The sequence below is a fragment of the Plectropomus leopardus genome, chromosome 14 (genome assembly GCF_026936395.1).
Source record: "Plectropomus leopardus strain MGB_pleo_1.0 chromosome 14, ASM2693639v1, whole genome shotgun sequence".
NCBI classification, from domain to species: Eukaryota; Metazoa; Chordata; class Actinopteri; order Perciformes; family Serranidae; genus Plectropomus; species Plectropomus leopardus.
This window is the reverse complement of record NC_142189.1, coordinates 29,888,539-29,906,172: the sequence shown is the minus strand read 5'-3', so window position 1 is coordinate 29,906,172 and position 17,634 is coordinate 29,888,539. Positions and strand designations below refer to the sequence as shown.

The 17,634-nt window shown below is 38.9% G+C and overlaps 1 protein-coding gene across 1 annotated transcript in view; it reads right to left on the bottom strand.

Annotated features, from left to right (window-relative positions):
- tpo (thyroid peroxidase) overlaps window positions 1–17,634 on the bottom strand; it is a 44,682-nt gene that overhangs the window by 21,482 nt on the left and 5,566 nt on the right. Inside the window, exons 5-7 of the mRNA XM_088087672.1 lie at window positions 13,938–14,067; window positions 12,003–12,203; window positions 10,378–10,869 (exon numbers count right to left, since the gene is read on the bottom strand). Coding sequence (XP_087943798.1) covers window positions 10,378–10,869; window positions 12,003–12,203; window positions 13,938–14,067 — 823 coding nt within the window. The remainder of the gene's footprint in view (window positions 1–10,377; window positions 10,870–12,002; window positions 12,204–13,937; window positions 14,068–17,634) is intronic.

The window sequence follows — 17,634 nt, the reverse complement described above, 5'->3', positions numbered from 1 at the left end:
TGTAAAGCTGAGTGTCATTGTGAACTTATCGTATTAATATATTATTATTTATTATGTGCCTTTCACTTCATGCACACTCTTTGTGCACTGTGACAATGCTGCATGCCAGTGTGTGTAGTATATGTTATAGACTGTAGTCATTAAAAAACAAACATCTTTGAATGGGGTCTAGATTAGATAATGCTAAAATACACTTACAAACACAGGTGTTTCATCCATCACTAAAAACTATTCATTTTGAACACAATGGAACACATTACAAAACAAGATATTTGGTGTTCAAATCCATTACCTATCATAATAGCATGAAAAGGCCTTGAGAAATACATAAAAAGAGACAAGGCTAAAAACCAAAAATGAATGGCCATGACCTTTGACCCATAAAGCTGCACTGCATTAAATACCAACATGACTGAAGGATATCACAAAATGAGCTGGGGACACTAAAACCACTGACAGTGGACACGATTTATCACTGTATCTATAAATGCAAATTAAGACTTAACTATGCAAAGTGAAAGCCAGATATCAGCAAAATCCAGAAACACTGCCAACTTCCCCGGACCTGAAGCTCATCTGTCACGTCACAGTGAATATTAAGACAAGTTATAATTGTGTTCACATTATAGCCTTTATTTTAAAAAGCTACAATGGCAACATTTCTGGTGCCAATTTACTAAACAATGAGAAGCTTTACTGAATAGATACATTTTTGTATTAGATATTTTTTCTCTTTACAAAATGCACCTTTCTATTTCTTTTTCATTAATCTATGGTGGAGTGTGAATATCACTCTGTCCTATCAAAAGGAACTTGTGTCATTATGTACCAGCCAACTTGGGACCACCGCTTTATTCTATATGTGTGGCCCTTTTTCTGTAATGTTGATCAACAAAGAAAATGCATTCTTATGCATATAAATTGAAAGCACGCTTTTATACATTGTAAAAGAGATCCTGTGCTTATAATAACTCTTAATAGAATTTCAGTAAAAGTCTGATAATAAATCTATTTTTATGATTAATCAGCAAATACTGTTGCTGACCTTTATATCGATTTTGGTCCTTTCTAGAAACCCTTCATTGTAAAGGTGAACATCTAAGTAGGAATTCCAGTATGTTTTTTCCATGGCCAAGGGATCAGCCAGTATGTGTGATATCTCTGATCTAGACACTAGAGAAAGAAAGTCTCAGACTTGTAATGTCATGAAGTATAAAGTCTGGAGCTGCTCCTTCTGCTCATCGAGCCTAATTTTGGGGACCAACAGAATGTTTGTTATCCCTTAAACCCAAATGAACTTTATTATATTGGTGTTGTCAGTTCTGTAACAGAAAATGTTCCCATATACTTATAACATTGTTCTGGCTGTTCTCAGTGTCATCTAGAAAATCTTTCACAATTTCATATCAATGGAGCAACTCTACACTTTATATCACATGACATCACAACTCCAGTTTTGGATATGGGAGCGAGTTGCCCATGTTTACTAATGTTTTTTAGACTGCCTTAGATCATAGAAATAATATGTATGTATTTTAGAAATGGGCATAATTTCCCATTAATACAGTATATCAAGCCATAAAAAGGTTAAGCCAGCCACTAAAGTTGAGCCTTTATATTTCTGTTACACAAACATACTAACAAATCATATTTGAAGAAGAAATGTAACATTATTCAGATGAGATTTTTTCACAAGTATTATTAAATATGTTTGTATGTGCTTTACATGGTTGAGTGTGAACGTCACTCCGTGCTATCTAAGAAGGAACTTGTGACATTATGTACCAGCCAACAGTGGACTCATGTCATTATATCCTACTCAAGGGTGGACCTTCTTCTGTAATGTGCACCCAACAAACAAGTTGCATTTCTTTAAGTACAGACTGAGAACACAAGTATATTGAAAACTTGATTGACATTCACTACTTGTGAAAACTGGTCAGGTAAGTATTTTGGAAATTGAACAATTTTAAAGGTCAAGTCAAAGTTTGATGTTACATAATTTTAATTTAAAACTCCTTTTTAGTTTTCTTACAAAAGGAAATGGAGTGTGGACATTTTTTTTTTCTTTTTAGAGTGCAAAGTTCAAAGAGTACAAACAGAAGTTGACTTATGAAGGCCCATTCATAGATGTGTATCCTGTTGTGATGGTTTTGAGATGGAGTTGTTGGTGGCTCATCACCATTTCAATGCCCATCAAAAACACTAACATACCAGTTAAACTTTAAGTGCTAAAGAAAAGTTTCAGGTTTACAATACTGGAATGTAAAGTCCTGTAAAGCTGAGTGTCATTGTGAACTTATCGTAACATTTATTATGTGCCTTTCACTTCACGCACACTCTCTGTGCACTGTGACAATGCTGCATGCCAGTGTGTGTAGTATGTGTTACAGACTGTAGTCATTAAAAAACAAACATCTTTGAATTGGGTCTAGATTAGATAATGCTAAAATACACTAACAAACACAGGTGTTTCATCCATCACTGAAAACTATTGTGAACACAAATGAATACATTACAAAACAAGATATTTGCTGTTCAAATCCATTGACTATCTGCCATAATAGCATGAAAAGATTTAGAGAACCTTGAGAAATCTCTGCATAAAAGGGACAAGGCTAAAAACCAAAAATGAATGGCCATGACCTTTGACCCATAAAGCTGCACTGCATTAAATACCAACATGATATCACAAAATGAGCTTGGGGACACACTGAAAACCACTGACAGTGAACACAGTTCATCACTGCATCTATAAATGCAATTTAAGACTCTACTATGCTAAGTGAAAGCCAGATTCAACAAAATCCAGAAACGCCACTGACTTCTCTGGACCTGAGCTCATCTGTCATGTCACAGTTTGATTTCTTTCTTTTGGAAGCAAACAGCTTTTAAAGGATTAGTCACAGACTTGTGTTAAATCATTTTATAGTGATTAACTAATTAAAATAAATATATTATTTATTAAAATAAGTAATTATATTGCTGATCATTTTATGTATAATGTTACTCGTTTATAGATTTATTTTTCTGAATTTTTGGTGATACATTGGTAGTTACAATTGGTCTGGTCTAAATATACATATATATATATATATATATATATATATAAAAAACAAAGACAACAATAAAGTTATTAACAGTAAATAGTAAGATAAAACTGAATTCACAGGATTATGGGAGCCTTCTTTAAAAGATATACTTTGCTTTGGCAAGTATTATTTCTGTAATATTTATTATCACAAAAAATGTTGATATATTGCAAGCAATAAAGTTTACATACCCATTTTTAAAGATACAAATGAAGTTTTAGTGAAAAAGAAGCACTCTATAGGTGAGAGAACCAGGATAAACCAGTTTGACTGCAGTATATGGATGTCCCCCCTTTGATAGGCAGACGTCGCTCAAGGCTTCAGGTCCCCTCTTGGCAATTTCTTTAAAAAATTGTAAAAATCACATTTGCAGTAATATTGTGAAAGAAGACCTCAAAAGTAAATTTTCAATTCTAGTTTTGTATTTTTAAAATGACTGCTAATAAAGGTTCCCTCTTGGATAGTACACTTAGATAGTCCCCTATTATTCATGTTCGCATGTATGTGTGTGTGTGTGTGTGTGTGTGTTCGGGGAGGGTGGCATTACAGCCATAACACATACTTTAATGCATGCATGCATGCTTTTACAGTGATTTGTCAAGAATAATGCTGTAAAAAAGTAGCATCCTACATTACATTTGCCCTGTGTGAGCTTGTTTGCCAGGAACAGCTGCCTGAGGATTTAAAAAGGGAGGCTTGGTGAGAGCTGTTGGGATTCAACCATATGGACAGACAAACCACAACAATGAGCTGAAAGCTGCTGAGGGCTCTAAAGTGCTGCAGGGTTGGATTGGATTTTTTTTTTCAAAGTGAGATTGGATATCTAGCAAACTTTTCTCATGACAGGCAGAATTTTAATATTATCATTAGAATGTTATACAGGAACACAACCATGCTACATTGGGCATTCATTTAAGTCTTACTGATCTAATGTTTTGTTTGTCTATGAATAACAATAGTAGGATGTTTGTTATTGCTCTGCATAATATGAAATGGCTCCCTGATCAGTATTCACCACCATGAATAGTAGTTCGATTATACTTGTCAAGTTATCATAAATGGTTATTTAGCTAACTCCAACCAGAGCTGCAGATGTGATGCTGTTTAACATATTAGTGTAGTCACCTAGTTTAGAATGAAATTTTTAAATATTTTGACACTATATTTAGCACATGGTTGCATGTAAATACATAAAATTAAAAAATCTAATCGGATTTTGTGTCCTTCTTATCCTTTTTAACAGCATGCTCATATCCACAAAGACAGGTAAGGGCAATAAGTGCATTGGATGCACAGATAATGCCTGGTATATACAGTAGTTTAACCATAATATACTAGGTCATCACATTACAACAGTTTTGTGGTGAAAAAAAAAAAAAACATAAATAAAATTAATAAAAAACACAACCCTGTCTCCTAGAAACGATGCCTGTATATTACTACGTTACATTCATAATTGTGTTGTGGTGACATGTAATCACTGCCTGAAACATGTTCAGGGCAAGGCAGTAATTATAATTTATTAGGGTGGGACACATCTCCCCCCAAATATTTAAATATGCTTAAAATAACATGCTAAAAGGTAGTGCTTTTGGTTAAATATTAATTTAAAAAAATGTTATAATGACAAGGTAATTCTCTAGTCACTTCAAGTGGATTATGCATATAACCCTGAACTAATGGAGTCTGAAGCTGTAAATCACAAATTAAGTCTATAGGCAAGGCTGTTTACTGTGATAGACTAATTTCACAACACCTTCTAATTCAAAGTGGTGACATATTACTGCTCTGTCAGTGGACTTCCTTGTCAGCATATGACACCCTGAGTGTCCTTCTGCATCTGCTGTCCATGTTTTGGAATGTAGCTACTGTGATGTCAACAAAAGTACATTACTCTAAAAAAACATGTGCTGAGGCAACAAAAGCACATGGCAACCAATGCTGGGACATCAGCAAAAGCACATGGTGGGAAAAGCTGTGGGTGTTTAAGTTTACGCAAAAAAGGGCATGTGGTTAAGTGTAGAGAAAACCCCCTTATAATAATAGAAATTTGCACTCCTTATATGACGTCATTACCAGCAGCATTTCAGGCTGATAACAGCAGCGTATCATACAGATGGACAGGTTCCGTTCGGCCATGTTCTCAACTAACATTGACTGTCCATGTATCATCCTGCCATGCCAGGTGCCATCCAGCCAACGGTTGGCGTATGATAACTCAACAATGCCACTAAAGGTGTGGTTTAGTGTTGTGATCTCACACTAATATCACTACAAAGCAGCAGAATTTGACAACTTCAGACTGACAAAAAGCTGTCAAACTCATCCGAAGCTGTAAATCAAATACTAAGGCAAAAGGCAAGACCAATTACTGTGGTAAGCTCAACAGTCCATATCAAAATTTTCTTAATAAGATTATTCTTTTGTAATATAAACACATTTAATTCAACACAAAGCATATTATGTAGACATCTAAACGTACAATAGTAAAACTGCATGCCAAACCAATACAATTGCATTCATTCATTCATTCATTCGTCATCCCTGCCATTCATCAACTGTTCCGGTCCCCGCTTATCCCAGCTGTTATTTGGCGAGAGGCGGGGTACACCCTGGGCAGGTAACCAGACTACTCCACAGCTGATGCCTAGAGACAGATAACTATTCACACTCACATTCATAATTTAGTCATCAATTAACCTGACCTGCATGTCCAATGAAATCTGTACAACCATGAGGGACCTTGTTGTGTATCTGACCCTGACATTTAGCCAGTGAGTGGAGGGGGAAGACATAATAGTGAAGCCAAATGGAAGCTGTGATGACTTCACTGATGCTGTACTGTCAGTCTTTGCCAAGGATCTCTGACATATGAAATGATGGTTGAGGTTCAGTGAATCCACTGTGTACCTTCCCTCTTTGTTCAGCACTTAAGATTCTAGCTGCCAAAGCTTTTCTGTTTTTTGTCACAGGATTCCACATTGAGCATGAGCTGACATGTTTAACTAAGACATTGTGGCATGAGGAGTCTGTTATTGAAGTGCATTTGTTGACTACGTACTATTATATACTAAGCTTAAAGTGGAACTTGCAACCTTGTTTGTACTAATCGTCAAGTACCAGTGCACCAAAATACTTTTTTGTTAAAATCTGCAGTATAGTCTACCATGAATTTATCTTTGAGAAACAAAAACACATGAGCTTAGTGCTTCTTTAATTCTCCATCTCAGCTTTGAGATGTTTTTTTCTATGAAAAAAATCGATAATGTTACAGTCTGCTAGTTCACAGCTGGTCAGACCAGATAGTGCCTCACATTTCACTACACTTCCAGTACAGGGATTTCTGAGTTGGTCACGGTCAGCGCTACAGTATGTAAATCCTCTACCTGCCTTTAATACTTTATCCTCAAACATTATTTAAAGAACCCATCCACCTTAGACCCCTCTCCTTTTAATACTGTAAATCTCTTTCCCTTTTTCTTTGTCCCTGAGTCACCTGAAAATAGCAGTTGTTAATCCACTGCTGTGGTCAAATGTCAGCTCCCAAAGTCTGACAGATTACAGACTTATTTTCCCTCTGCTCAGAAATGCTGCGGAAATTTGAACCCTTAGAACTCAGAAAAAAAGAAATGGTCCACCAATGCGTACATTGATGTTTTTGCTTTTTGTAATGTCATTTCTAGAACTATCTTCAAATGCACCATGTCCTTACAATCTGTACAACCTAAGTTTAAGGTTATGCAAGCCAAAAATGCACTAATAAGTAAGTATTGAAATTCTGTAATTAAAAACAATATTACAGAAATCTGACATTTTTTTCATCAGATTTGACAAAATTAAAAATAAAAAAAACACACAAATTGATCCAAAAGATTTTTAAATGTTGAAACTATGTTTCTTATTCTTTTTGAGCAGAATACAAAGGTGTGATGGATTCATTATTTGTTCCTCTGGCTCTACATCATGATTCTGGATCAAATGCAACGTAGCACAATAAAGTTACAAGCGCACTTTCTGCATAAAAAAGTTAATGTTAAAGTTATTATGGTTTTTAATTCTATCAATATACCCATCCACCACGCCACCCACCTGCTCTGTAGGTGCCCTTGCGCTGCTTATGTGTTAGGTTGTTTGCTGACAGCATACTGACCTGCCTGCACATGACAGGCTTCGTGCAGCCGGGTTTTTAGCTTATGATGCGGACGCAAAAGCTGGCAAAGCAATGATATCTAATGACTTCAGAATAAGAATGGGCAGGGTAAAGTAAAATGAGGTCATGACGCAGAAGAGCATAGCTTTCTGCTGCAAAAGGAATGAATGCTCTGGCTGTTATGGTTGTTATTTTAGATCTGTTTAAACAAAACCATGCAACCAATGACCCTCGTGGCTGTCCTTGGGAGGTCTGTTTATGAAGGGTTAAAGCCGAGCACCGAGATCTGCTTGTCCTCCTCACCAGAAGCAATGAATCATTTCCATAAAACAATTTTTTGTATCTATTATTCTTTTAGACTGTAAAGTATGTGCCCAACCTTTCCTTCACTTCTAATAATGCCCCAGCCTCCAGGTAATTGAAACAGCATCTGTCAACAGTCAGTCAATCAGTCATTCCTCACAACCTGCCTCCCTTGCATCTGTACTAAGAGTTTCACAATTACGACAAAGGTAACACAACCCCACTTCATACATTTCAAAATAAACACACAAAGACAACACCATGATGACTAAGAAATTCCTTGTGCTAACTGGCATGAAACCTGAGGGGTTTTTTTGCACGGCGAAGGTTTAGATAGCGAGGGATTATGACTTGTCAATCTTAAACATAGTTTTTCTGCTTGGTTCTGATGCCCCCCCTGCCATGAAAAACCTTGTATCATCCTGACAGTAAAGGGTCTGAGCTGAGCAAAGCAGAGCCACATCAGCTGCACTCTGGTTAAAATGGATATTAAAGTAACAAGAGGAGACTATTCAAAGACAAATTAGAATTCACTAAGCATGTTATTTCTGATTTTAAAAAGAAAGAAAAAACTGAAGAGAAATTGAAAGAGGGAGAAAGCCAAGGTTGAGAGCTAATATAATGTCCACACAGGAATCAAATCTTGCCCAGCACGTGGGAAGCAGTACGTAAGCATGGCAACACAGGATGTGCACAGGCACAATATTGAGCACAGGTCACAAGTGTGCTCAATACACTGCTGTGAACGCAACATTGACGTATTATCACCTTTTATGTTTATAGTACAAAGTTGTTGGTTTGTAGCTGTGTTTATTGTTAGGTCTCTACAAACTTTAGAGGAAAATAATCTGGCTTTTAAGGTGCTAAATGTACCACTTTGGTACAACTGTGTCTGTTGTTTGGTGCGGCACAGGTAACTTACAATGGGGTTTGGGGGGCTTTTATTCTGAAAACAGCTGCCTATTGAGGCCAAAAATGATGCTATGAGAATTAAGTTAAAGCGTAACTCCAGTATTTTTTTACTTATTTTCCTATTATGCCTAAGTGACCAATCAGCACAACAATAATTAAAACTGATCCAGAGTTGAGCGAGACCACTGCAGCCAAAAGCAGTTAAACAGGCTGCAGTGTAACCACTGTAGGAAATTACTTGTGTAATACTGGATACTTATGAAATATAAAAATGCAACCACAGTTCACAGAAAAGTACAAAATTCTGCAGAAGATTAGCGACCACCCGCTGATATCTTCTCATGGTAACACTATTAGCTCTTTTCTGTTGCCACCGTTAGCACCATTAGCTGCTAGCCACAGGCTCAGCCAACTCCATGTGGATGTGCATATCAATGCTACCTAGAAATCATAAATCAGCTCTGAATATTGCTGACCCTATTCAAAACAAAGTGAATAGCCAGCTTTATGAATCCAAAACATGTCAGCACGTTTACGTAGAGCTTCACCGTTCTTCACTGACATGCGGTTTGTAATTTCAGCAATAAATGCAAGAATTCTTTCTGCCAAAGCTCCAGTCAAGGTTTATTTTTCTCTGCAATTTGAACACTTTAAATGCCAAACGACATTCCTCGCTGAATCTTTCATACTGGTTTGCCCTTCTTTAATAACACGTAATTGCAACATGTTTGCAGACTGTAGGATACAACAAGTCCATAATCTTCATTACAGACATCTCTTTGAATCTCTCAGAGGTCTGCTGTTTTTGCCCTTAAAGGATCTCATTTCAACCATAGAAAAAGTTCCATATAAAATCTCCTTGTTTTATTACCCACACTGAATATCAAGCATTCACACTGCAAATTTGATCTTCCTTCCGCAAAAATAAATTTCTCATGGTGTATAATTTGCATTTGGAGTTACTCTGAATTGCAGAAAGGGGGTTGGGCATAGGGAGCAGATTTTTATCTATGCTGACCTCTTAGCAAAGCCATAGGCACTGGCACGCAGCCTTTTTATTGTTTAAACCCTTTTCCTCCCATTACACTATATATCAGTGTATGTTTGTAGACTGGACCTTGACTACCTAGCCATCCTCAACTTTCAGGTCTCTGGGATACAGTCCTTCAGCACAGAGTAAGCAGCTATAATACTTTTGGGATTGGTTTGGCACCCAACAAGTCAAAGTCCATGAAGTACCACAAAACAAGTACTGCAAACCAAACAAAGCCCCATTCAACACACCTATAATCAAACAAAAAAAAGTCAGTGTATATTAACCACTCCAAAACAATTTTATCTCCCATGATCTGTTTCTTATGGTTTGAACTGTTTATCACCAGTGCTTGATGTCTGCGGAATGAGTACAGGTTGGTTTTAGTGCATTGTTTAACTGTAATACAAGATTGTTTCTTGACAGCGGGCTGCCTTAGTGTCAAATGGACGAGTCTGCGTTGTGTCGGAGCATTAAATGGTCTGGTATGATGCAGTGCATTCTGGTAGTTGTAGGTTTTGGACCTCTTGAGGAAATGCCATAGTCTTTTTTCCTCTTTTGTCTCGGGTCATGTAGTACCAATTTTCAGTATTTGTGACTTACATAGACAGTTTAAGTGAAGACCCTTTTAATAAAAAAAATATTTGTTTTTTAAAAAAAATCCTGAAATGTCTATTTTTCATATTTTTAAACTTCAAACTTTTGTCAGCTTTTTCCAAAGTTTCATCAACAAAAATCTAGAAAATACTCAGAACTCGTATTGATACTGAAAATGTATAGCGGCCCTTTTTTTATATCAGCATGTCAGAATGGTGCAGTTTCAGTTTTATCAGCTTTAAGCAGTTTATATATTGCCACACATGAACTACTAGTTACTGGTCTCATACCTGATGCAGAGCTCCGATAATCTTGCGAGTTTCTTGGTAAACAGTCTCTGGGCTCCAGTGACTATTTATGTGTTTCAGCGCCTCCGCAATGCGATTGTGTTCCCTCAGCCACAGTGTATGCAAACTGACCAGGGGCAGACCCTCATTAACCCGAGTGTCTCCGGCACTGAAACACTCCACTCTTTCCCCTTGCGGACCTTGTTGGCAGGCTGAAGGCAGAGTGGCTATGAATGGAAGGTACGGCCTTCCTTTGGGATCACTGAACTGGTTGTTGACAGCGAGTTTCCCATTGAGGCCAGAGAGGTCGCGCAGGAAGCTCTGCATCTTTGGAGTGTGGCCATACACAACTGAAGCATCCATGAACGATGTGATGGCATTCATCTGCTGTCGCTGCAGAGCTTGTTGCATATCAGACCTGAAACTGATAAAGCAGGCTGGACTGGAGCGATGAAAAGGCATGCAGCCTTGTGCACCAGTGAGAGGGTCACCTGTCTATGGAGAACACAAAATAATTTTTTTTAAAGCTGCGTCAGTAGCAACTTTAATTACTTTTGCTCTATCTATCATGTATTGGTTTTAGAAATAAATTTTAAAAAAAATAGTTTCGGGGAATACACTTACTGGCATTCTTGCATAGTTAGATAAGAAGATTGTCTCCATTTTTTTTCTTTCCCTGAAATCAGCCCGTTCTCACTCAGAACTCATCAAATGGCCTCGCTCTGTCAGTGCCTGTGGCTTACGAGCGTGACACCAAAAGCTACCTTCTGCATCCAGAATGCGCTTGGACAGAACCAGTAGCATTGTTATTATACGCTGGCGGCTGGCCGGATGGCACCAGAAGTGTCCACATGCAACATGCACGGGTGGCGTTACTTTAAAATGTGGCCGGACGGAACTGCTCATGTGCGCATGACATGCTGAAGGACAGGTAAGGACAGCTGAAGGCTGCCGGTAACCACGTAATGTAAGGAGCACAAGTGTGCGTATTGGGCATGTGGGTAGGGAAGTGGATGGGTCCCACAAAGAACTGACTTTCTAATGGGAGTCTGAAGTTTGCTACATGTTGATGTATGTGTTGTTTTGTTTTATTACTTAAACCTTACCATGTGACTCTTTTGCCTAAACCTAACCATCTGTGACTTTGTTGCCAATTTCCAAACATTGTGACAGTCCACACCGTTGAGTTAACATAAGGATCACGCTGCTTCATCACACCATGTGCATTTGTTTACATCACAGTAACGACATCCTGGAGTGTAAACAGCAGACGCGGAAAGACACCTAAAACATCATGAGCAGACGCAGAAGGTCACTGACAGAGCGGCACCATGTGATGAGTTGGAATGAGAAATCCGGGAGTCTCAGCTGGTTGTGTGGAAAGTGAGGGAGTCAGCCTTTATGCCAACCTAAGCTAACTAGCCACCGACACATGTTTCATATTGAATGAAAAAATACAAGAGTGGCATCAGTCTTCTCATCCACTGTAAGCCTCAACAAGAAAGCCAATAAGCCAACTTCCCAAAATGTGAAACTATCGCTTTAAAATACAGGATTGTAACAAGAGAGCAAGCAGGATACAGTACAGGTTAGCAAAATGTCCAAAGAGTGCTGTGTTTTGAGTTTACCTCAATGGGAAAGCATGGATGCACATTTTGACACGTGCTCCAACAGTCCACGCCACCCCAAAACACAGCGCTGCTTTTGCTTTGAGGAGTAGAGGTGATGTCGTGGTCGATGTACTGGCCCCACTCCACCAGCAGACCAGAGTAGACATCATCCCTCTGTTTGGAAGAGCTCCTCATTATTTTCTTGCTGACTTCCCATGGCTGTAAACACAGTAGGATTTGTTATTTTAGAAACAGTGAGTAATACTTTTTACAGTGTGGAATGCATTTTTTCCCCCAGCCATCTCTACAGCGTCTTGACATTTATCAGTCAGTGTTTTTATTATCTCATCATCAACGGAAATGAATATATTTTCCGGGGAGGGCCTATCGTGTCCCAGTCCGGGGTTATGATGGATAATAGCTTTCTTGTTTGTGTGAACTAGTTCATTCTTTAATTTGCTAAGTTACGTTATAAATAGACTTTTTTTTAAAAAAAAAAAAGGGAGGGTGATATGTTCTGGCAAGCCTCTTTTCTTACATATCCTAATTTCTCCAACAAGAGGGACTTTGGCAGCTGATTGAAAATGAGTCATGCAATACATCAATAGGCTGCTCACTGGTTTTAACAGATGACATCACAGCCCAATCCTGGCTTCCCTCTATTGGCTCCCTGTTTGTTATAAAATTGATTTTAAGATTTTCACTTTTAAAGCTCATTTGGGTCTGGCCCAAACAGAAATGTTGGCCCCTTTTGAGCCAGTTCACAGCCTTAGATCCTCAGGTGTGGCCCTTCTGGCCGTTCCAAAGTCAAAGCTTAAATCTAAAGGTGACATCAGGGCCCTTCAGCTTTGGAATGACCTGCCTGAGGAGATAACACTCACAGAATCAGCGACTTCTTTTTTTTTCTCCTTTTTATAAAATTGCTGAAAACACAAACATTTTATTTTATTTTATCTTAATTTATTCTATATTTTATATCTCTTTTTTTAATGCAAGACAAAAGACAGAACACTGACAAAACTAATAAACACTGACATGTCAAGAACAACATGAAATGACAATAAAAACAGGTTGGTTCACAAAATGACCACAAGGGTCAAAGATGTTGATTTGATGTCAACACATACTTTTAAAATCAATTTTTATAGACTTGGTGTTATGTGATATTGTACTGTATATGTTAATTCATCTATTGTAGCTTGTATTTTTCATTTATCGTTTAATTTATTCTTTCATTCTGTCTTGTTTGTATTTAATTCTATTTTTTCTATTTTAAAATTATATTTACTCAAAGTATGGGTTATTGTCATCATTTTTGTTTATTATTATTATTATTATTATTATTATTATCATCATCATTATTATTATTATTGTTATCATCATCATCATCATCATCATCATCATCATCATCAAGTATCCAAGACACTGTTTAGTTAAATGTTGTTGTTTTTTGTATAAGAAATGGAATATTTGGGATTAAAGATTATTAATTATCTCAAAAGACTTATTAAGTAAATTATAGGTCTTTTATATGAGGGTACACTGTATGCTGGATAAATATTATGCATATTTGATGAGTTCTCCTTCCACTAAAGGACTCACTCCGTTAATGAGTGCATAAATTAAACCCAGAAATCAAATGCAAATATGAGCATAACAGTTTCATCTGCTATTTAAAGAAATAATGTTTATCCACACGATGACTGGACACCTTTCAAGCTTTGGAAATAGTGTCCTTTTAAAGCACAGGGCAAAATATTCACATGCAGCTGTAATCTGTGTCATCTCACATTTCTGCTGTTCCTAAATTGCTATGGACTTTATCTGCTGTAAAACAGGTTAGAAAAATAAATGGGAAGTTACATTAACTTGGATTTGTGGGGTGAGCTCACTTCATTTCTAATTTCGCCACCAAGACTTTTGTGTCCATCAGACCAGTATTTTGTAGATTACCAGGGGAAGCTGGAATCCATTATAGAGCCGTCCCCGGTTCCAGCCCTTGGGTTCTTTCCCTCCGTCTTCATATTCAGCAGGAAGCCACCTGACCAAGGGGATGTTGGCTGCTCCCCAAAGAGGATTTTGCCTGACAAAAACAAGAATCATGAGGCGTGTCCACAAATACTGCAATACAAAACAATATATGAATTGTTTTCCTCCATAAGGTCATCCAGAACACTACGACAACGATCTTTCCCTGACCTGTGGTTCCTAAGAGAGGGTATAATAGAAAAACATACATTAACATACATTGTCAGTGACCATTTTCTTAAGTTCAATATACACCTTTTAAAACTTGCCAAATACATTAATCAGTATTTCCTCATTGTGTGATTAAGAGCATAATCGAGAGAGCATAGTGTTTCCACTAAAACATATTCACATATGCATATCAGTAGTATATATACAGTACATACTTTCCAGCAGACAGGGTAATGTAAAAGCAGAGTACACAGTAGAGAACCTACGGTAGCCAATGACAGCCACTTTTAGTCATTAACTCTTTGAAACCTGAGGACATTGGTTTGATTTTTTTTTCTACCTAACAAGATGTGGCCCAATAATTAGCAAAAAAAGTTGAAAAATAAAATATATATATGAGAATAAGCAAAAGTGTAAAAAAAACAAAAAAGAAATATACATCTATGTATTATTTTCTATATTTATCATATTTTTATGTAACATTAAATATAAAATTATTATATTTATAAATATAGTTTATAGTTATAGTTTTACATTTTTTGTTAATTTTCATATAACTTTAACTCTTTTAAAACTAATTTTTAAGGCAATTTTCTTGTCACCTTTTACTTACTTGCAATTTTACAGACATTTTGTTGGTCACTGCCTTTTTTCTTGTAGCACTTTGAGATTTGTTTTAAATGTAAACTGCATTAGAAATAAAATATTATATTATTATTAAGAATGTATGCATCTAACTGTGGTGTAACTGAGTTACTTGGAAAAGAACTACAAAGTCGCACAGTGATGACGTCAGCGGGAGGTGACTGGCGGGAAGCAGACAGACTAGGGTGAGGTGTACACAGTTCAATAAAAGAGTTTTACGCTAAAAGCTACAGTGGACTCACGCAGTGTTTTTAATAACACGACATGGTGTCAGAAGTCCTGTGGTTAGCGTAGAGAGCTAAGCCCGACAATACAAAAGGATCGTTTGCACACCGCGGAAGAAGAGAGGGGAGTCTACGGACGGGATGAGTGAAGACGGAGACGCTAACAGAGGGATAGCAGCCGCTCCGGGTGCCGCTGTGGCAGCGGGTCCGTGCGCTACGTTTAACATCCAACCACCTGAGCCCTTCGATTTTTCTAAGCCGCAGGAGTGGGCCAAATGGATCCGGAGATTCGACAGATTTCGCCTGGCAAGTAATCTAAATGCAAGCTCTGAAGAGAATCAAGTTAATACTTTGATATACTGCATGGGGGACGAGGCGGATGATGTTTTACGTGGGCTGGCTCTGACAAACGCTCAACGCAGCTCATATACAGCGGTGCGTGACGGCTTTCAAGACTTCTTTGTGGTTAAAAAGAATGTAATTTACGAGCGTGCCAAATTCAACCTGCGAAAACAGCAAGAAAGTGAGACTGTAGATTCCTTTGTCACTGCACTATATGCGCTGGCTGAACATTGCAATTATGGTGTGCTACATGATGAGCTACTTCGAGACAGACTCGTCGTCGGTCTGTTAGACAAGAGGCTGTCCGAACGCATGCAGCTAGACGCAGATCTGACTTTGGAGAAAGCAGTCAGGATGGCACGGCAGAGTGAGGAGGTGAAAAAGCAGCAAGCTTCTCTGAGAGGGGACACCAGAACTCAGGCAAGTGAGGCAATGTCTGTTGATAGAGTGTTTAAGGGAAGTAGCAAGCCTGCTAAAAACAAACACCAACGTGCTTTCAAACCACACAGTACTCAAAATAGCAAGGAAAAGTGGACACAGTCAAAATGCCATAAATGTGGCAGCTCTCCATCACATTCGAAACGTGAGTGTCCTGCAAATGAAGTGAACTGTCATGCTTGTGGGAGAAAGGGTCATTATAAACGTGTGTGCAAGGCCTCAAAATCTGTACATGAGGTGGAAGAGGATGAGGATGCCATCTTCCTCGGCAGTGTTACAACAAACGGTGATCCTTGGATGGTCAACATAGACATTCATGACAGCAGCGTGACGTTCAAAATCGACACAGGTGCTGATGTCACAGTTTTGCCACATGCCGTGTTCCACAAAATACACAGAGAAAACCCACCTGTGCTCCACAAAGCACCTAAGCCACTCCTTGGACCGGGGAGGAGGCCACTTGATGTTGTAGGCGTTGCCAAGCTGTTGCTGAGGATCGGCGAGAAAGAAGAGATGGAAGAGGTGTACGTTGTTCGTTATGTACACACTGCCTTGCTAGGGAGGTCTGTGAGCTGCAGACTAGGGCTTGTCGCACGCCTTGACAGTGTCACTATAGAGACAATACAGGAGAACTATCCAAAATTATTCAGCAGACTAGGGGAGGTGCGCCAGGCATATGCCATCAAGCTCAAACCAGGTGCCACACCATTTTCCCTCAAGACACCAAGGAGGATCCCATTGCCACTGATGGACAAGGTCAAGCAAGAACTGTCCCGCATGGAAAGCCTTGGGGTGATATGCAGAATTGAGGAGCCTACTGACTGGTGTGCCGGCATCGTGGTGGTTCCCAGAAAGAACAAGATGGATCCTGTGCGGATATGTGTCGACCTCACTAACCTCAATGAGTCCGTGTGTAGAGAAAAGTTCATTCTACCGTCCGTAGAGGAAACACTTGGGAGGCTGGCTGGAGCCAAAATATTTAGTAAGCTGGATGCAAATATGGGGTTTTGGCAAATCCCACTGACAGAAGATTCAGCGAAATTGACAACATTCATCACGCCCTTTGGACGCTATTATTTCAAACGGCTACCGTTTGGCATTGCATCTGCCCCTGAACACTTTCAGAACAGAATGGTGACGGAGGTCACAGAAGGGATTGAAGGTGTGGTTTGCCACATCGACGACGTGCTGGTGTGGGGTCGTACGCAAGAGGAGCATGATGCTCGCCTGCATACCGTGCTAAGTAAGATACAGAAGGCAGGCATCACACTTAACATTGGCAAGTGTGACCTGTCAAAGTCAAAGGTGACTTTCTTAGGCCACGTGATCTCCGCCAGTGGCATCAGTCCAGACCCAAGCAAGACGGAGGCTGTGAGGGAAATGCCTGAGCCAAAAACAGTGAGTGAACTGAGGTCTTTCCTAGGAATGGTGAACCAGCTAGGCAAGTTTATCCCACAGCTAGCCGAGAGGGACAAAGCCCTCAGAGATCTCCTATCGAAGAAGAACTGCTGGGTTTGGGGAGCAGAGCAGGCTAAATCCTTCCAAGACTTAAAGGATGCCCTGACGTCACCGCCGGTGCTAGCCGTATATGATCCTAACAGAGACTGCAAAGTCATGGCAGACGTGTCATCTTATGGACTTGGAGGAGTCCTGCTAAAAAAATGGGGTGAGGAGTGGAGACCAGTAGCCTTCATGTCGAGGTCTCTCACACCCACCGAGCAGAGATACGCGCAAGTGGAAAAGGAGGCTTTGGGCCTGACCTGGGCTTGCGAGAGGCTCAGCAACTTCCTCATTGGAAAACA